This window comes from Eimeria tenella, genomic scaffold, assembly GCF_000499545.2.
Source record: "Eimeria tenella Houghton genomic scaffold, Eth_scaff86, whole genome shotgun sequence".
NCBI classification, from domain to species: Eukaryota; Apicomplexa; class Conoidasida; order Eucoccidiorida; family Eimeriidae; genus Eimeria; species Eimeria tenella.
In genome coordinates this window covers 90,020-109,664 of record NW_013545974.1, presented here as the reverse complement: position 1 = coordinate 109,664, position 19,645 = coordinate 90,020, and the positions used below count along the sequence as shown (strand labels likewise).

The 19,645-nt window shown below is 51.9% G+C and overlaps 4 protein-coding genes across 4 annotated transcripts; 1 reads left to right on the top strand and 3 right to left on the bottom strand.

The window, feature by feature from the left end:
* Window positions 1-133: 133 nt before the first annotated feature.
* On the bottom strand, window positions 134-1,638 carry ETH_00000450 (inner membrane complex associated protein 4, putative; the record flags this gene model as incomplete). Its single annotated transcript, XM_013380758.1, has 4 exons — window positions 134-293; window positions 587-801; window positions 1,010-1,159; window positions 1,288-1,638. 4 exons carry the CDS (start codon window positions 1,636-1,638, stop codon window positions 134-136), a joined length of 876 nt encoding a protein of 291 aa, XP_013236212.1.
* Window positions 1,639-2,786: 1,148 nt separating this feature from the next.
* Window positions 2,787-4,003, top strand: ETH_00000445 (Chromosome II, complete genome, related; the record flags this gene model as incomplete). Its single annotated transcript, XM_013380757.1, has 4 exons — window positions 2,787-2,897; window positions 3,005-3,214; window positions 3,389-3,535; window positions 3,674-4,003. 4 exons carry the CDS (start codon window positions 2,787-2,789, stop codon window positions 4,001-4,003), a joined length of 798 nt encoding a protein of 265 aa, XP_013236211.1.
* A 361-nt stretch (window positions 4,004-4,364) lies between these two features.
* Window positions 4,365-11,501, bottom strand: ETH_00000440 (uncharacterized protein; the record flags this gene model as incomplete). Its single annotated transcript, XM_013380756.1, has 11 exons — window positions 4,365-4,410; window positions 4,564-4,783; window positions 5,023-5,258; window positions 5,459-5,799; window positions 5,956-6,475; window positions 6,579-6,725; window positions 6,872-7,048; window positions 7,199-7,307; window positions 7,821-8,004; window positions 8,316-9,911; window positions 10,377-11,501. The coding sequence occupies 11 exons, from the start codon at window positions 11,499-11,501 to the stop codon at window positions 4,365-4,367; spliced, it is 4,701 nt and encodes a 1,566-aa protein (XP_013236210.1).
* A 1,472-nt stretch (window positions 11,502-12,973) lies between these two features.
* On the bottom strand, window positions 12,974-17,758 carry ETH_00000435 (uncharacterized protein; the record flags this gene model as incomplete). The annotated part of the gene is made up of 1 exon (XM_013380755.1): window positions 12,974-17,758. The coding sequence occupies one exon, from the start codon at window positions 17,756-17,758 to the stop codon at window positions 12,974-12,976; it is 4,785 nt and encodes a 1,594-aa protein (XP_013236209.1).
* Window positions 17,759-19,645: the final 1,887 nt, after the last annotated feature.

Below are 19,645 nucleotides of genomic sequence, written 5' to 3'. Positions count from 1 at the left end.
AAACATCATTTCTGTGATGCCCACAGAAAACAGCAGCTTCCAAGAGCAGCACGAACAAAACCACTGGGGCTGCTTCAATTGCACGCTAGCCCGTGCTGCCTTGCGTCATAAACCAAAAGCACGCTTCCGCGAGCTACTCTGATCGCTGCAATGCAGCTTTGACCAAGGGATGCCGGGGAGAAGGTTGGGGAGTTCCTCCCCATTTAGGTGGCAGTTCAGGTGTCTGGTGAGGTGGGATAGTTAGAATCGGAGAGCCTCTCCACTCTTCTTCTTCGTGCCCATTAGGGATGTACCTATAGCAAAAAAGTGGAGAGGAGGCACTGAATGCACCACTGTTCACTTCCAATTAAGCGGTACAGGAGCAGCTGCCATACAACGAATTAACGGTGCACTGTGAATAACTGAGAAATTCAGGAGCTTTCAAACATTTGCAATGGCCGCAACCGTCACACAACAAAACACAAACTGGAGACGCAAAACCAGCCGCATGCCTGGCGCCTTGAATGTGGCTCTGTCAATCTTTTTATCTATTTAGCCGAGGCTCTGCATCGTTTTGTCACTATCTAGGTTACAAAGTTACGCATACTTAATAATTTCTTCGGGTTCATGGATGGTCCGGTAGCGAATGACTTCTTCCACAACTGACACCTCCACGATCTTTTCAACCCATTTCTGGCAAAATACCGGCTTCTCCACTATGTTCTCTCGAATTTCAACTTTAGGGACTATTTTGGTATTGTACATTACCTCGGGAACTTCAACGACTCTCTCTACCCATTCAATTTGAGGGACTTCCACGATCTGATAGCGTCCAACCGTGAAAAAACCCATCACAGTCACATCTTTCGCCGCGCAGTTTGAATTGATATCTAGGAAAGTATGCTTTTTTCATGGCTGCATAGCCACAGAGGCTAGAAAGTACGATCTGAGGGCTTTTCCCACCGATGGTCAAAGATGCTACAAGCTGCTAGGCAATAGGACTGCGCAGCCAGTGAAAGCAATGACTCACTTTTTCAATGTATTTGGGAACCAGTTTGGGCACTTCGACTACTTTTTCTCGGACGACTGGCTTTGGGACATACACATCAACTGTTCGAGTAACAGGCACTTCCACAGTCCTGGTGACGACGTCAACAGGTTGGTAGGCAGTGACTTCAAGCTGAAGCCGCAACAAAACAGCTTGAGATGCTCCTTTGACAATCAATGACAATTGTTTCGAAAGAATCAACACGGTCTGATGGCGTATGAGTGCGTTGGCGACAGAAAACATTGCTGGCAGATGCTTACCCACTCCCTAGTACTTCGCGACTCGCCTGCCGCGTTGGGCCTACCAACTATGGGAGGTCCCAACAAACGGTCAGGTGCCGAACTCATTGGCGGTCCCACGCGCTCCCAAGAAGGCGACTCTGATGCAGAGAGCTCCGTTTGGTGGACCGAGTGAGTTCCAAAGGCCTCCTGCGGCGGAGTTACTGCACTCCCATACTGATTCCCAAGGGAAGCCACAGGAGTTGGCATACAACTACCTCGAGTGCATCCGAGTCTGTTGTTGTTGTACGGTCTACTTGGGAAAAGGTCTATAGGCGGACCATTCCAGCGTCTCGGTACATCCGGCCTTCCAGGGCCCGTTTGACCCTGCATTTGCCCTACCTTCTACGATCACCAGTAAAAGCTACGTCCTCGGCATGCTTTACAGCAACGTGTTATACGATGGAAGCGCCCGGCTGGCACTCGGGCTTTCATCTGGTTTCTTGCGCACCTCTTCCTACTGCTTGACCGGCCACAAGTTGCGCTGAGGAACGTAGCTTCGGTGGGATACACAGACAAGGTGCTTGATGCTGGTATTTTTTTGAAATTCCAGAGGGCGCGGCTCAGTTGGGTGGGTCTCCGCAGCTTGAATCTCAGCTTTGAATATGCGAACTTTGTTGGCCTGAACTGCCGGAGTTTTACCTTATTACCGGCGAAATATGTCCTTGCGATTCGGCAGGTCGAAGACACAACCGCCAGAAATATTAATGCCAGCCGAAAATTATCAGAGTTTGATCACCTGGTGGAGATCAACACGCATGCTGATGTCCGAATGCTGAGCGCTCACCGACGTCTGTGCAGCTGCTGAGCGGAACAGCGTAACCTCTTAAAGCAAATCCTTCATACGAATTTATAGCAGTAATGATCTTAGAAAGAAATATTGAAGGGCTGCTAGTGACTGCAGCCCCACGTGCAACCCACGTGCAACCCTCGTTTATTGTGCGGGCGGAGTCAACCGTCGTCGCCTGCAACTCGCCGGACATGTAGGACCCAGGGAGGGCCTCGTGTCCACCTAGCTGCATCTTATTGTGCAACTCATTATCACTCTGTGCAATTCAATATATTTGCAGTTTATTGTTTTATTATTTTTAAGCTCTCTCCGTCGTGGCGGCTGCTCCAGTGTTGGTGGACTAGACGCATGATCGGCAGCGGTCTCGTGTGAGACAATCACCGCGAAATCGCCAAACACCCTAGGCCTTCTTCTACAAAGTAACAAAATACCAACAACTTCATCATTTTGGAGAAGGTCGTGCTTAAGTCTGCCTTCCCCAGTGCCGCAATGCGAGCGGTGGCGTGTACTCTGACCGTCTGCTCAACGCGTCGAGCCGTAGTACAGACACGGCAAAGCACTAAGCCTCCCCAACTCATTTCGTAGGGGCCAAAATTTTCAGCGCGCTATTAATGATCCTCATCATCAGCAAGGTGCTGAAGAGCATTACGACCTCCAGATTGACCGTAGGTGCAAGCTTCGACACGCGATAATGAAGCCCGAAGATCGCATGGCTCGAACACCATTAAAGGTTTCACCAGGCCGTAGTGGTGTCCAAGGGAATCCACCGCCTGGTGCTACCGTGCTGCAACCCATAGTAGAGGTGCGGGACCCTGACGGACAATGTCCACGCGAACATCCTCTGCAAGGTGGCACGTGAAACCGCGCTTATGCGAAGAACCTCGTGTCACTGTGAATGTGAAACTATAGGAGAGAGTTCGCGAGATCGTGAAGGAACGCGTCGAAAATAGATATATCGAAGTGCCTCAGGTCTATTATGTTGAAAAGGTGGTGGAAGTGCCACGGGAGGTCCCCGAGGAGAAGATTGTGCGAGTCATGAAACCAGTGAAGAGGGAAGTTATAAAATACGTCAAAAAACCCGTCTACATTGACAAGATCGTGGAAGTTCCGGAAATAAAAGTGAGAAAATAGCTGGCGGGCTTGCGTGAAGCCTTAGGGAGCCTGACCCAAGCTCATGCGTCACTGTACCTCCATAAAAGGTTATCATTTCTTGCTGATGCCTTATGTAATACAAATGACCCAAAATGTAATGATTTGAAGTAGTATTCGGTATAGTCTGTGTCTACGTTTCAGTACGTGGATAAGGTGGTTGAAGTCCCCCGGTACGCAATCAAGGAAAAAATCGTGGAAGTTCCAAAAGTTCTTGTCATTGAGCGAATTATACCGGTCCTGAAAAGCTACAGGAAAGAGCAAGTGGTGTATGTCGAGCCTGGACGGCAAGTGAGTACATAAACCTTGCGTCCGCAGTATGCAACCTTGTGTCCGCTGTATGCAGTGCATGCTGTGCATCGCCTGTTTGGTTGCGTAACTCCTTTGCCACTTTCTCCTCACTCTTCGATTTTTCTGGTGCGTCAACAGATACCTTTTGGAAGCCAGCATGCGGCTTATTCTACAGTGCAGCAATATGGACAGCCTCAACGAAATTTCGGGGAACGACGGCTTCCGGAACTCGCAGGGCTTCCTCCCCTCTGGAGGCACGAAACCACATCTCCAAGTCCTACAACAAACAATCACGGGAACTATGGAAGCGCCGAAAATGCATCCAATAAGCTCATATCACGCATAAGCGACGACGGAATGCCCACAAACAAAGCAGCAAGCGGGCCCTCTTCCGCTCCAGGAACTCCGTACATGGCTGCAAATTCTGCCGATCCGCTTCAACTGAACACTACGCCATCCATTAACTAGTCGAAGCGACGATTCTGCGCCACTCAACGAAGATGTGCGCGAAAGTGCAGCGGCGTATATCCGCATCTGAGTTCCACTAATTTTCTATTGCCGCAAGCGTGTGCACATAGGGAAAACAGCGTACGCGGAGGGCTTGTGTTGCGGGCCCACGGCCTCGACAGCCTTAAAGAACGGCCTCCAAATTAGAGCCTCCAAAAGACAGGTCTGCCCTTCCCAAAAATGAAGGCGGGAAAAAATATCTTTTTGATTGCAAGCAGCGTTCGAATACCCAGGCGGCAATAAACTAACTAGTTGAAGAGCAACTTTCCAGATTTGGCTGTGGGGTTCGATGACATCGCGAGCTCTCAGAGATCGGTTTGCGTCACAAGTCCAATTCAATAACACGACTGAGGTCGTGCTCAAGCTGCCTGAAACACAGCGCAAAGGCGATTCGGAATTCACAAAGCTATACTGAGATGCGAGCGCGGACCCGACTGATGTTGCACTGCAACGCTAGCTTGTAGCTTATTACAACTGTTGTTTATTTGTGACGACTCTGTAGCACTTGTGGCTGGCATTACTCTAAGACTTCATCTGCGCGCTTCTTCGGAACACAAGGTCCAAATTCGTGTGGCCCGTGAGATCCAAGTAGAGGGGAAGCTTTCAAATTGCCATCATGACGCAGGAGCTTCCTATGGGCTAGGAAGGTGCTAACGAGGGCCGCCAGCTTTGGGAATGTATAGAACAACGGAAAAATGACGGGCACTGCAGCGGCGACGAATTCGCTCAAAGTGGGCGATTCTGATCGTTAAACAGACAGGGACGAACAGTTGAATGTCCTTTCCATTTATTACTGCATGCGGTTTCTACGTCTTTCTCCAGCTATCCTCATACAGCCCATAAATATGCACGATCTACAGGCCTAGATGAAATGACCCAAATCAGAAGATACATACAACAGCTGCTCCCCATCAATTTCTACAGTCATTCCACATAAAGAGCCTGCAAACATCAAAGGCATCGTATCCCTCTGCGTTTACCGTGCAATTCAGAATGTTTGATTGCCTCCAGAAAAACCGCATTTGCGTTTTCGGATGCAAATGAAGGATCGGTGTCGCGTTTGTCCCCGGGGAACGGCCGGTTGTCTCGCAAGTCACAAGCGACGCAGACAATACATTTCAGGTAGAAGAGGCATAGATCCACACGGCTTAACGGGGCTAAAGCTGGGTGAATCGCCGTTGTCTGGTTCGTCGTAATACGCACTCCATGCACTGGGCTGAAACCGACAGATCAAGAAGGCAAACAAACACTCGTATCCACAAAATGAACCATTACAGCGATCCGTCAAAGAAGAAAATTGTGGAGGCACTTTGTAACAGCGTCTTCCGCCTCAGGACTTGTGGCCAGTTGCTTCACTGCTGTGAATCCATTCCATGATGCCTACATGTTGTTCATATTTTTACTGGAGGTTCTTACTCGGAAACTATTTCGCCTTGCACTGAGGGGACCGATAGCGTAATCGCGCCATCCTTTCTGCTTGTTGCATCAACCACGTCTCTGCCCGTATTGATGTCCCAGAAACAAGAGGCGTTTTGTCGGAGTAATTGACAGAGCAGGGGTAGTAGCCTCTGCACTTCCTTCGTGTTTTTGCAAACATTGTCAACAGCTTCGAGAGGAAAGCCAGAAGTAAATAGAGCTTCGAGGCTCTGCGGCCTCCTATTTGCTTGCCGATCCAAAAGCCTCCCTAGCAACTCCCATGTTCCCTCATCTTGTGCAAAGCAACATGCCTCTATTACAACCTGCAATACTGCTGTCTCCTATAAAAGGAACACCCAAGCGATTGCCGCAAGAACATGATTCAATTTTCGCACATTACGTGCGTAGCTGGACCCACTGTTGCTCCCGGCACACGTCGCCAAAAGGCGTAAGCCGGCATGAGCTTTTGTTGCAAAGGACAGTGTAACAGTGCTCACCTGAAGCTGTATTATCTCTTCGGCGGAAATTGGCTCAGGAGGCCTTCCAGGGAGAGTTGGAGGCCCCATGTGTGCGTATGCTTCAAGCTTCATCAGAAGCATCAAAAGGATTCGTGCCAGCACATTGCTCGTCAACAGCCGTATAATTAGGTTGGCTGGCAGCTGCAGCAAGAGGTTCAGAGGGTTTTGGACAATACACAAATAGATAGCGTCGAGCATTGCTGGTTTGAATCTGGGGGGTGAGACACACCCCTGGAAAGCCCACGAGTGCACCGCTAAAGCTCCCATCTTCTCTATATTCTCTGACGGCAACTCTGTTGGCAAATCATCATTGGTGGGGCTCCACTCCAAGGTAGGGGATGATGCAGTGGTTGGGTTGTTGTCTCGCTCGAAGAACTTGTTGATTAGAGAGCAAACTGCCCCAGCAACTCCCGCAAGCGGTTCGATTTGTAGGTACAGCTGAAGCATCTCACTATCAGTCTCGAGCGCTGCAGGCATGGACGACTCCGTTGTCAATGCCCTGCAGCCAACGGCCACCACGAGATAGGAAAAACGGTGTTCCAAACTTCGCTTCTGGAGGGTGGAGTTAACCCCGCAATGGCGACAAAAACTAGTTGCCGAACCTGTGAATCCAAAGGGACACTTGGTGTTGAACCTGGGCTGCAGAAGGTAACCAACTGGATGCACTCCAAGAGGCCCGGGAAGCGGAAAGAGTGTTCTTTCCTATCCATGTGCAAGCAGGGAACTCCAGTGCGAGACTAGCGGTTAACCTAAAAGCATATGAGAGGCGACAGTTTCAACAAGTTAAGGTTGCAACAATGCGCGTGAATGAAGGAGTGTTCAAAGTACGAAAAACACCACAAATGAGGGGGTGGAATATACAGACAGTGAGCAGAGGAAAAGTTTCTCAAAGCACCTGCACACGGGATCAACCAAATCTGCCTCGGCGAGAGATGAAGGATGCAGCGTTCCGCAAGAAATGAGCTCTGATGGAGATAGAAGAGGTGGGGGTCCTTCAAAAAGAGCCGCCTCCGGGAGGCAATCTTGAAGAGCCTCAATAAAGAGGCGCAGCATCCAATGACTAAGCGTGGGACTGGCAGAAAAGACGCATGCAACAGACACAAAAAACGTGCAGAAACATTCCAAAAGGGCTACACAAAGCTCCAAAATTCAGAATCTGCTCCAGGCAGTCAATGAGCTGAGAACTACGGGAAGCTGATGTACGTGCACAGAAGCCCAGCACCCTGTGTACGGCGCCTTAGTTTGTGCAAGCGCAGAACCAGCATATGAAGAAAGAAAAGCAGAAGTGCCCGCTACTGGAGACAGAAATGATGGGGAGGCCGAAGAACTGACTGCGAAGAAACAAAATGAATGGCCGACTGCCACGGAAGAGAATGAAGGCGACGCAAATAACGCCCATCTCGAGCTGAAGAAAACAGCAGACAGCCCCAACTCATAATAAACAATTTGTGAGACAAAAGGAGACAAACGAATAAAGGAAACGCTGTACGCAGCCGCTCTCGCATAAAACAACAACGGGCGTCGCTGCTGCAACAGCTGCAGAAAGAGCCTCATTGCCACAAAGCTCATGCATACAGGTGACGTTTATGCGCGCCATTCTTTCAGAAGGAGACCTCCTCCACGCTAGCAGCTGAGCACTTGAAGTCACAAGTAGCTTCGGCATCCAACGTTAGTGCACTGCTCACATGAGTGAGGAACAGCGGCTACACCAACAGGAGTTTCAACAGTTTCCCCGGATTTAACAAACCCAGCTGCCATGTCAGAAGCAGTACTAGTAACTGGCAGGTTATGCTTACCAGGCTGTAGTGGCTGTGTTCAAAGTAGTAAGATGCCCATCTACTCACCCCGAAAGTACGGCAGAACGTGCATTCTTGCAATCAGGTATAATAGCATCACAGCAATGCAGCTGCAGTTCAAGCCGTCTTTTTCTTTCACCGCGACCTCCACCTCAGTAACTGGAGAAGCACCAGCAGCCCCCAAGAGAGGGAACACGTGATGTTCAAGCGCGGTGAGCACTGCCGGGTAGTCCTGCGGCGTACAATGGGGCTCAAGACGAAGGGGAATTAAAAAAAACACAACTCTCTAACATTTCCAAGACCAGACCACTTAGCTCCATGTCCTCTATTTAGAAGTAAACATCACCACACAAACATATGTTAGCACATGCATCTGCATTCCCCCATAGCATACATTTTTCAAGCTTCACTGCAGGAATGTCCAAAGTGCATGTGGAAAATTGAACACAGAGGCCGCTGCTCGCAGGAAATGTGCAAGTGTGCATGCTTTCAACAATTCCGCAGACGTAATTCATCCACCACATACGTGGGAGTTACGCTCACAAGAGGTGATGAGAGTGATGGGATCAATACTAACGCATTAGGAGACGTGTGATTCTCAAGAAACGCCACGAAGGCAGCCACGAGATGCATCCAACGCTGCAGCCCTGCATAGGGAAGGCCGAAAAAGCCCCCTCCATCTCCCTGCCCCTGTTTTCTTAAAACCTCTCTGGAAGGGGAGCACAGTAAAGCAGAAAAGACTTCGCGTCCGCATTGGCAAACAAATAACAAGCATTGCAGAGACAGTAGCTCATCCGGACGGTCATGCAAAATGTCCCCTTGCTCCCCATCATCGTCTCTCTGGCGTGCCCTTTTCGCAGGAGAGCTTGCAGCGCCAGAGTCTTGAATGTCATCCAGGGGCACCTGCACTAATGGCCTAAGGGCACTCAAAAGGGAAGCTTTCGCAGAGGATATGTGAGCAGCAAGGATCTCAGACACAGCATCAGTCTCTTGTTTATGTTGCTGCGGCTCTCTTTGGGGCGGGGGCAACACATGAAGCTTCCAAGCCTGACAGGCCTCCAGAAAACACCTAAAAATATATGCGAAAAGTGACTGGTTCGGCCCCTTTAGGGACAGGAATGGGGACGCTGACAAAGCCCGAGGTAGAAGGTTCCTCAAAACCGCGTGAGCATCTTCTGATGTTGAGAAATGCCCAACATGGATACTTTCAAAGGATGTCTGTGACAGTGTCCCGATGACCTGGCTGTACAGAAGAGTCCCAAGACGTTGCAACATTTCCCCCCAAGTGTCTTGGTGTCGCATGCTGTTCCCGAGCATCAGGCTGCACACCTGTGTAAGACTCCCCATCTCGGCGTCTTTCTGTGAATCTGTTCCAGCCTGAAGATAGCTCTGCTTCATTCCAAGCAAAATTGCGCGTGCTAAAGTAGCCTTAAGCCCATTAGCCGCAAGAGCATGAACTCTGTCCAAGTTCACCAAACCAACCATCTCAGCGACAGCAAAAACGCCCCAGCGAGTCGAGCAGAGATCAACACGGGAAGACGGCTCGGCTACATAAGGAGGGAGTGGTGCAGCACCCACGGAGTTGGACAAAGGCTGCAAAGTCTCCTCAATCGCCTCCTCTAAGAACAGTTCTAAGGATTCTCCGACAGCTGCATCATCAGGCACCTGCTGCGGCGGGCCTTCGCCTCTGGTGCTCGCTGCAACCAAGAGCCTCCGTGTCTGATGTTGCTCGTAGTCAAAACAGAAAATGTAATAGTTCAGCAGCAGCTCAGCTTTCAAATACGGGCTCCCCTTCTTATGCTTGAGAAGGCTCCCAAAATCTCCGGGAAGAATCTTCCTATGAGGGCTTTCCGGTTTCCCAGTGGTTGCCAGGGGGCCCCGTAGAGAGCCAAGAGAGAATGCTCTGCTTGCAGCTGCATGCATTAGTTCTTCAGCCGAAGGCAAAGTGGAAAGTTGCAACAAGGCTAAGGGCGCAGGGTCTAGAAGCACCTCAGGTGAGCACAGGGAAACGAAGACAAGTTGCGAAAAACACGGCGAGCAGCTGCTGATATATTGCAGAACTAATGCCGCATAAGAGCACAGTGGGAATGAATATGACCGCAGACGCTCCAGCAAAATTTGAACGCAAGAACTCCCAACCTGTGCGCACCCACGCATCACTCATTGAACCCCTACGCTTTGCAAAGCTTAGTATATTCCCTCTAGCTCATACTAACTCTACACGGGATCTATGCACAGGAAAAACCACGCAAAGTGCAGTCTTTTGCAAGAATGAACCAGATATGTACTGCAGCAATCCAGGAGTTAGATACCAAAGTGAAACTCCACGATAGTAGCAGGCTGAAAATGAATGAAGCGAGAACAAAGCATGAAGCAAACATCTTCTTAATCAAAATACGCAACTCTGAACCAATACACATACACGCGCACGTATGCTGTGCAGTGATATGCGGAGATACGTCACGAGCTCAACACTTCACACACACACACACACCCAGCTGCCTGAAAGACCCTAAACTCCAGTGGCATCTACTGGATCCATAACTGGACAAAACGCGACCACTTTTGGATGTCTATGCTTTGGGTTCAGAGCTTATAAATCACCAAAAGCGCATCCTCGTGTGTGGGGCTGTTCAGGATGATGGACAGAAAGGGCTTAGCGGCCCAAAATCCAGGACTGATATGGGGCGGATTGTGAAACAGTCGGCTGAAGACCTCCCCTGTAGGGCTTTCAGACGATTCTCCATGCGCGCTTCCGGAGCTCTGGCTCCAAAGCCAAGAGACAGCTGCATTGCAGAGAAGTAAAGCTGATCTGCGCGTTATTCTAGCGGCAGCGTTTGCAGCTATCTGTGCGCTTGCCCGCTGTTCTGCCGCTGCACACGGTGATTCTTCGGCTGGTGGCCTCAGAGTGCTTGTGTCTGTGTGGACACCGGAGACCTTGGCAGAAGACTGGCTCATGTTAGTCCCCTTCCCTTCTTGATGCAGCCCTTGTTGCTGGAAGCCATTTCTTACCCCTCCGGCAGTCGCTGTCGCACGCAATGAGCTGCAGCTCTCCAATGGCAACGATAAATACAGCAAAGGCAGGAGAACTGGCAAAAGAGGGCCCCAGACATTCATACCAGTTGCTAGGATAGCCTGCTCCACTGCAGGCTCAGCAATAGCAGCAGCGAATGCCGAAACATCCATCAAGAACCTCCTTAGTGCAGTTTCCAACGACTGCTCAGTTAAAGCTGAATTGGAAGGCTCTAAAGAGCCTTCATAAACCCAAAGAGAGCTCAAGAGAGGCTCCATCTTATCGGGAACTCCTCCGGCAGACACCGAAGGACTTCCCGCAAGATCACTGTCCCCCTGTTGCCCCACATTAGAAGTATACGGGAGCTTCTTATTAGCTAAATGCTTAATAAGTTCAGCATCACAAGTTGAAGGTGCAGCCTTTGCTGCTATCGCTGCTACTGCTGCTGCTGTCGATGCGGACAGCGAAACCCTACAGTTCGCAGTTGCAGCTACGATACGACCTAGATACCTGCACGCCTCAACCTCTTCAATGGGAAACCTAGCAATGAGCGCATCGAGGCTGCTGGGAGGTGTGCCGTAGGAGTCGTGCAGCTGCAACAGCACTGGTAGACAGCAGCTTACTAGCTCCTCAGGTGGGGCTACCTGCTCTTGGCCTTGCTGTTTTGTGAGTGCAGAGAAGTCCCTGAAGTGCAACAACCCCAGTATATCGTCCATTTTACATGTTTTCTGTTTATGCCTTGTTCAGGTTCCTATGGAACCTGTGACCACCTGTGGAAGTTAGAAGCTGTTTTGAGAAGAAAACAGAAAATCTATATCTCTCAATTTTCGTTGGCAGCCAATGTAGCCAGAGAAATACAGAGAGAATCAGGGCAGGGGCACCATAGTCGTTGGTAGGTTTTGGGGAGGCATTGTGACGTTCAAGCGGCAAGCCTACACATGGCTTCATCCTTCAAGATTAATTCCAGAGCCGTGCAATATGAAATACAAGCACAAAAAAAGTGCAGGCAGCAAGTCAAACTGCATGCGCCATCGATACTGACAATTGAGAGTGGAGCCAATCACCCCAACGGGCCCTGTTCGGGCCCGAATGTGACCATCTCCTTAGCACCTCCGCATCACTCTATTCGAAGGTAGGCAGAGAGCTTTCAGGGCCAGTTTCCAATAGTTTTTCACAGACTTTTCATTTCGTTCGGGTTGTATGTCTTGATTCGAGTTGCCGCTATGCACGAGGAGCGAACATCCCATTCGCGCTTGACACGCCGCCCATTCAGGCAGCGATGATATGCTGTATGTGCTCTTCGTTTAAGTAAGTTGAAAGGCTTATTTTGCAACACAGTGCGGCATAGTGGATGGAAACAGCCGTAAGCCTTCCGTGACTTCTTGAGGGTGGAAGCGCGTAGGCTTAAACGATCCAAAGTACTCATAAATGTGCTTGCACAATTCAGTGTGCGTTGGTGCGGAGCAGCCTGCATGTGGGTAGCAGCCTCACTGCGTATGTTCGAGGTAGACACGTAGGCGCTTACGTCCCCGGTGCGCAGGTTACTAAAAGTCTGCCTAGCCAGGGACACGCATTCAACGCATTCAACGTGCCTCGCAGAATGTTAGAAGCTAACTTTACACACACGAAAACACAAGATGGCGAGGAAGTCTGTTCATTGTGCAGCGCATGTTTGCACGTGAAAGCACAGGAGGCCAGATATGAGTTTGTCAACCCTATAATTGCGTCTTCGCTAGGGCAGTTTTTTGTCGCCTCCATACTATCGTAGGACTAGGTGGAAGTCTCCTGTTAACAGCCTTCCCACTTGCCGGTGTCCTGTTGCATATGAATATGTACCTCAACTCCCGGTACATCTTTAGCTCCATTCGGGCTCACCACAGTGCGAACAGGTGAGCGTCGAATAATAAAGCACGCCGTCTCCTCTGCACAGGTGAGAGGCCTGACGTACTGTTAATGCGTAAGTATATAGTTAAATGCGAAACTGTGGATACTGCGACGAAGTGCCTGCCACGAGGGGGAGGCGCCCACTCAGGTTGCCCCACCTCTCAAGGACTACACTTCTACGACGCACATGTTAATCCTTCTGCCAGGAACGGGACTACTTCGTGTCTAACAAAGAATAGAGCGACAGTCTGTATACTTTGAATGGGAAAAAGCCTCCCCACGGGCCTCGAATAGGATTTCTGCCCTACCCGTTGGAAGCCCCCGTGCCAGATGCAGGAGGAGGGATGGCTACAGCGCCAAACTGCCCGTGTTGCTGGGGAGAATCCCAGCTGCAACAGTTAGTACCATCATCAACAGAGAAACGGCTCGATGGGCTCAGGACCCACTGTGCGTCAAAAAGAGCCGACTGTTCGTACCTCGGTTTGTCTTGCCGGTGGTGCTGATCTTGCTGCAGCTGCTGCTGCTGTTGTTGTACTGTCTCTTGATGCGGCTGCTGAACCTGTAGCCATGGAGTTGCCTCTGGAGTGGGTTGCTGCCACGTGGCTTGCGGGCTGCTACTATGACTGCTGCAACAGCCACTGCTGCTGCAGTCCCCTGGAGCTTGCCGCGGTCGCTTCACGCCCTTCCCTTTGGGGGCTGCAGGCCCTAAGAGGCTTCTATACACTACGTGTGAAAGGGACAGCGTACCCCAGGCACCTGGAGGTGTTGTTCCCGAAGGCCCCCGTCGGGGCTTCCCTAGCTCACACTCACCGGGCATACTCCTTGCAGGGGGGAAGCCCACTGCTCCTATGGGGGCAAACCTGCTGCCAATGCTGCTACCACCGTGGTAGCGACGCGCTAGAGCAACTGCTTTGTCTGTCGTTGGGTGACCCCTCTTGTTGCGCGGTGCCTGCCGAGCAGGAAACCCTAAGTGCAGCCCGGGGTCCCTAGGGGCGCACTCAGGTGTTTTTAAGTGCCTCAGAAGCTCACCTGGAGTAGGTGGCAGCAGCGAAAACAAGCAACGAGGCAGAAATGCCCTCTGAGTTTCCAAAAGAAATGCGCGAAATAATTCGTCAAGACTCCCCTGCAGCGATGAAAGCCCTACGGAGAGACGACTGTCTACTATGGCTGCTGCTTCTAGCAATGCAGAAACCGCGCCTTCGACACTTTTACCCTGTTGCAGTTCTTTGTACTCTTCTTGATTGCGCTGTTGCTTATCTGGAAGCTCTTGTGTTTGCTGCTCCGTCTGGCCTCTCTCCAGAAGGCTTTCTGCTGCCTCTCTGAGTTGCTGCATGTACCAGCACAGTTCCAGTGCTTGATGCGGGGAGGTAAGAGACTGCCGAAGCACCTGCACCAGCGCCTTGTCAGTAGCCAAGGAAATGCTTTTGTCACATGGTGTTGCCGCTGCGTTGTCCGCGACAGCCGAAGCAGCAACAACTGAGGCAGCAGCAAATGATCCGTTGGGGATTTGGCAGGTCTTGCCACCCTGTCCTCCAACTGCGCCGGGCGTCGCTGCATCGCCTTCAGCAATCGTTAAGGATCCTGAAACTGATGTACTCCGGCAGGCTTTCTTGGGAGCTAAAATTCCCACGCAGAGCTTCTCATGAGAATCGAAGAACTCTTGCCGCTCAGCCTGCTCGTATGGTGTTCCCCCGGAAGGGCCCACAGACGGCACGATTAGCACTTTGCAGTCATCGGCGAGGCGCTGCCGCTGCTGCTGTTGCTGCTGTCTCGCCTTCTGCTCATGCTCAATGCCCTTACTGAGAATGGGAATGACACTCATGATCGGGTATGGCCATCCAGTACTTCGCATAGCCCAACGGCGAGCACCAAGAGGACCTCTTTTTGTAGCTGCTGCTGCGGACGCTATTGGTGCTGTTGGCGCTGTTGCCGTTTGTTCAGCTGGTTCTCTCACTTCCACCTGATTGCTGTTTACAGCTGCGGCTGTATCTTCTGTGTGCCTCGCAACCGAGTGATGTGAAGCCAAGGAAGTGTGTATACATCTGACTGCTGTCGCCGTTGCTGCGCCATCAGCAGCAAGCTTACATACTAGCCGACGGGCCTCCTTCCCAAGCATTTCTTCTAAAGAAACGGCCGTTTCCTTTGCTGCTGCGCTGCCTTTTCTTCTAGGGATTAATCCATGATCATTCTCAAATGCTGAGGAGCAGCACTCCTTTGCTTTGCATTCTCGACATTGCTCCTCTTGTTCCTGTTTCAGCTGCCGAAGACATTCGCCGACGAAAGAGGGAAGCGGCGTTTGCTTCTTTTGTTCGGCTACAATACAGTCGTAGCAGTCCCGCGCAAATGCCTTCGATGCTCCCTCTGCCAAAACCAACAGCTCCTTCCAATGATTCTCTGCATTCCACGAGTCGGGTGCTGGAGCACACGCTCCTGCTTTTTCTGGTGCGTCCTGAACCGAAGTTGCTAGGTCGAGTTGGCGGATCGCCAAGTCTATCGCGTCCCCAGCTTCTGCAGCATCAACTACAGCGTTAGTACCGGGGACTTGCTGCTGTAAAGAGGCGGAGATCTGCTGAGGGTATCCTACAATGTCGATGCGTCCCCGGTTTTCAGCCGCTCCAAAGCGCGCGCAACTGCTACTAACTTTACCACGAGTGCCTATAGAGGGATATTGCGGGGTGTAGGCAGGTGCAACGGCAACACGAGCCGCAACATGCAGCAAAGCTTCTCTTGGCAAAGCCCACCGGCCTTCCACGGCCCCCTTTGATCCCTCGCGGGGCTCAAGTTGACATTCCCCGGCTTCCCAATGGCAACCAAGCTCATGCTGCGAGTTGTTGGCGGCGTTACTGCTGCAGGCGCTGCCACGTGAGCAAGTGTCACACAGCCCACGGCCCCACGGCGCACTGCAGAACCTACCCTTCTGCCAAACACCCCTCTCAACATCGGCAGCAGCTACTTCTTTTGCTATCGGTACAGTAGCTGGAGCAGCACGGTCAGCGGTGCACAAGTCAGGAGTGCCAGTGATATGGGCAACGGAAACATCCCGTGTAGCAGGGCTGGCAGTTCCAGCAGTCGATGCACGTGCAGTACAAAAGTTCCGCTCTCTGAGAGCACATGCGGGAGCAGCAGGTGTTGCAACAGCTTCATATGTGGCAGCCCCCGCTGTTGTCACGTGCCCAGCAGCAACAGGCGCAATTGTCGCAGGCTCCTCTATTGCGGGTATCGGAATACCAGACGCGGCAGCAACCTCCACAGCATCTGCTGGTGTGCCAGCTGCACGTTTAAGCACCCGTGGAGTCTCTTGCGGGTCGAGACACGCGACCTGCCGTCGATGTTGCATCAACGGCTGTTGCTCTTCCTGCTGCGCTCCCGACCGGTCCTGCTGATGGCACTGCCTTTTCGTCATTGCACGCTCCTGCCTCTGATGCGCCTGCAATTGTTGAAACTGCCGTTGCAGGTACTGCTGCTGCAGCTGCTGCTGTGCTCGCTGTTGCTGCAGCTGCTGCTGCAGCTGCTGACGCTGCAGGCGTTGCTGCCGTTGGGCCGCTTTGAGCAACTGCAGTTGCCGTTGCTGTTGCTGGATGTGCTGCAGGTGCTGCTGTTGCTGTTGCTGCTGTAAGAATTGTATCTGTGTCTGCAGCAGATGAAGCTGCTGCTGTTGCTGCTGTCGCAGCTGCTGCTGCAGCTGCTGCTGCTGCGGGCATTGTTGTTCAGGGTCTGGATGCTGCTGCAACCATTGCTGTGGCTGCTGCCGCTGCTGTTCGTCGTAGCGCTGCAGAGTACTTCGCTGCTGTTGCGGCCTCGAGTGATTCAGAAATTGATGCTGCTGCAGCGGGATAAAGGCAGTGTGCCTCTTCGCGCATGGCTGATTTACTGATCCACACGCTGGCATTTGTGTGGAAGCAGGCACATACGGGCTATCACGAGGCTGCGCTAGAACACTTTTCACGTCGGATACCGCGACTGCAGCTTGCTCCGCAGAACTAAAGGGTCCCCCTGGGCCTCTCACTGTTGCCGCAACTGCTGCTGCTGCGACCAACTGCTGCTGCGCAGCATTGTGATGAGCCCCAGCGACGCCTAGAACTGTTTCCGGAGCATTGGGCTCTCGTAATGCTAAGGCCGACTCAATGGGAAATGAAGAAGGGACGCCCAGTGAAGCCTCTACTCGCTGCTCGGCTGCGTCAGCAGCGGGCACCAGACCACGGCTAAGACAACGCAGCAGCTGCTCAACTCTTCCTAGGTCTGTCTCTTGAGGGGGACTTACTGGTGCTACCACTGCTGCTGACTGTGATTTTGCATCTAATGCTAAGCTCTCTCCTACTGTTGATGGTGATGATCCTGCTGCAGCTGATGGTGCTGCCTCAGCAGCTGCTGGAGATGCAGTTGTGGTACAGGGAAACTTGGCTGCCAGTGAAGTGGGGGCAGGTGGCACAGCCGTTGCAGCGATCCCCTGCACACTCCCCAAGCTGAATCTCGCGCCAAAAGTGGATCCACCTACAGAAACAGGGCTCCGTAGCAGGCTGCTTCCAACTGCAGGCACAGCAGGCGGGGGCCCTAAAGAGGGGAGTAATACCGTGGGACTGCCCAGTTGGAGGCCGTTGGTGAGACCGGCTTCAACAAGTCCCCCCAATACGGGGGCAATGCTGTTGGTTCTCCTCAATAATGCAGGCTCGTCAGCAATCCCTCCATACAAAGCGGGCAGGCATCCCATAAGGCCCCCATCATGGGCCCCTCGTGGCCACAGAGAGCCCTGTAGAACATTCCCAGTAAGGCCCAGGGAACCCGGGGGGGCTCTGGGACGACCTTGATGTAAGCCAGCCCGTTCTGCAGCAGCAGACTGGAGTGCGGCACTGGCAACTGATAAACGAGCAGCAGCGGCAGCAACTTGTGCGCTGACCCCGGCAGCTGACGGCAGCAAGCTTTGAGTGCCTCGAGGTACGGGCACGCCTTGGAGTGGTAATGTAGGGGCTACTATCTGGCTTTTCACGAACGGAATGACCTTGTCAGGTGCCAAGCCTGGCTGGGGGGACCCTCGTTCCTGCCCTAACTGCTGGCCTCTGACCCAAGCTGAAGGCGACGGGGGGCCCTCCATGGAGATTCAGTGCAACTTCGGGGGCCCCACTGCGGCCAGAACGCCCACCGGAAAAGGCCCAGGGGGCCCCAAAGCCCCCGGGGAGCGGTGGCTGGCGGGTGGGGCCCCCGAGCATCCGTTGCATTGCACTCGAGGGGTGGCCCCTGCCAGACGCTGTAAGGCAAATCAGGCAGGAGGAGGCTGGCAGTGCAACCGAATGAATTGCCTTTCGGTGGCGCACAGAAGGAAACGAGAATGTCGCACGAACAGAATTACGAGGGTCACTCACTTGCGGCGTGCAGCGAGAAAAGGGGCCTGCACATCCACCCCTATTCACCAACCATGGCTCTTTTCTGGGACAAAGCTTCCCAATGCATCACAAACAAAAACAAGTTACACCTCTGCAATCCATCCAGAAGGGCTAAAGCTGCACATGCAAACACTTTAGCCAGCTGCAGCTGCCGAAGGGCACGGGTCTGCGAATACCGCATCAAATCCACAAAAATTAGTTGTTCTTCATGGAGGAGGTGTTTATTCCAGCTCTTATTATAAATCATGGGAGCAAAGCTCACGGGCTCTGTAGTGTGCAATTCTGATATACATGATGTCCCCTGATGAGTGTGGGTTTTCAAGGTCTCACTCCCGCGAGCAGGCGTGGCAGAGCGGCCCGCAGAGGAGCCGTGCAGTGTCCGACGCAGTATAGCGTTTACAACTGCAGCAGACAAGTTTTAACAGAAGCAAAACACCCACTGAAGTGTTTCCACAACGTAGGAACTGGCAAGACTACCGTCGTACCCTTCAAAGCGCACGACCGCTGTAAGACGGGGACTTTCGCTTGCAGTTCTGTGTGCAATCCTGTGGAGGCTTTCTGAGGAATCTACAACGGAGAAATTCGCACGGACAGTTAAGAGGAATCATTTGTACTGGCCCTTGAACGTTGCTTTCTGCGCCCCGTCGCAAGCTGCAGGCATTTTGGGGTTTGTGGTGTGTCATGTGCGCGCTTTCAGAGTCCACTGCGCCTTCCTCTGTTGCCTCTGTTTCCTTAGTCAATATATTTGTCTGTTTCTAAGTAGGCAGCAGGCTTGCTGACACCCTATGAAGAGTGCCTCTTGTCTTTTTCGCTGGAAGCTGGGCCACGGGAGGTAAGAAGCCTTTAGCTACTTTGGGAATATGAGAATCTATGAGTGCCGAACAGTGCTGGCAAATGGGTCTTGTAACGGGACTTCGGGGATTTTCTACTGGAGAATCTACATGACAAGGAAAGTACGAAGCTTAACATATCAACTTGGGGCAGATCTACTCGGGCAACGTCATCAGGCCGCGAGCACATCCAACGTGCGCATAAACCATCGTAGCGTCCGCAAAACCATGAAGGGCAGCGTCTCATCCAGCGGCTCCAATTCTCATCAGAAAATTTACAGATGTTTTAAATTCTTGATTTTAACGTCAGGTCGCTCAGGACAATGGTACTTGCGACGATCTTGTGAAGCACTGTGGAGCTGCAACGCGGTGCGTGTGTAGTAGCCCTTGATTGGGGGTCGCTTCCTTCTGGAGTTTAAAAAAAAAGCTGCAGCTCATTGTATTCTCCTCCAACGTTCCAGAGCTCACTGCCTCGATGTATTGCGTGGTGCAAGATGCACTTGCCGTTTTTGGCATTCTTCAAGGTTCTTTCTCTGGGGCTTTGCGTTGCTGAAAGATGTGCCACGCATAAATCTAGTGAACGACCTGGCACATCGAAAGACCCTAGTAGAGAGCATGGATTTATGAAAGGAGGCAGCAGTGCTTACCTTTTCAGAAGTACTATTAGCCACTCACTATTGGCTACCCCCGCACAAGGGAGGCCGGCAGAGTCTGACAAAAATCTGAGTCCAGAATATTGTACATGGGAGCTATATTATGCAGAATGCA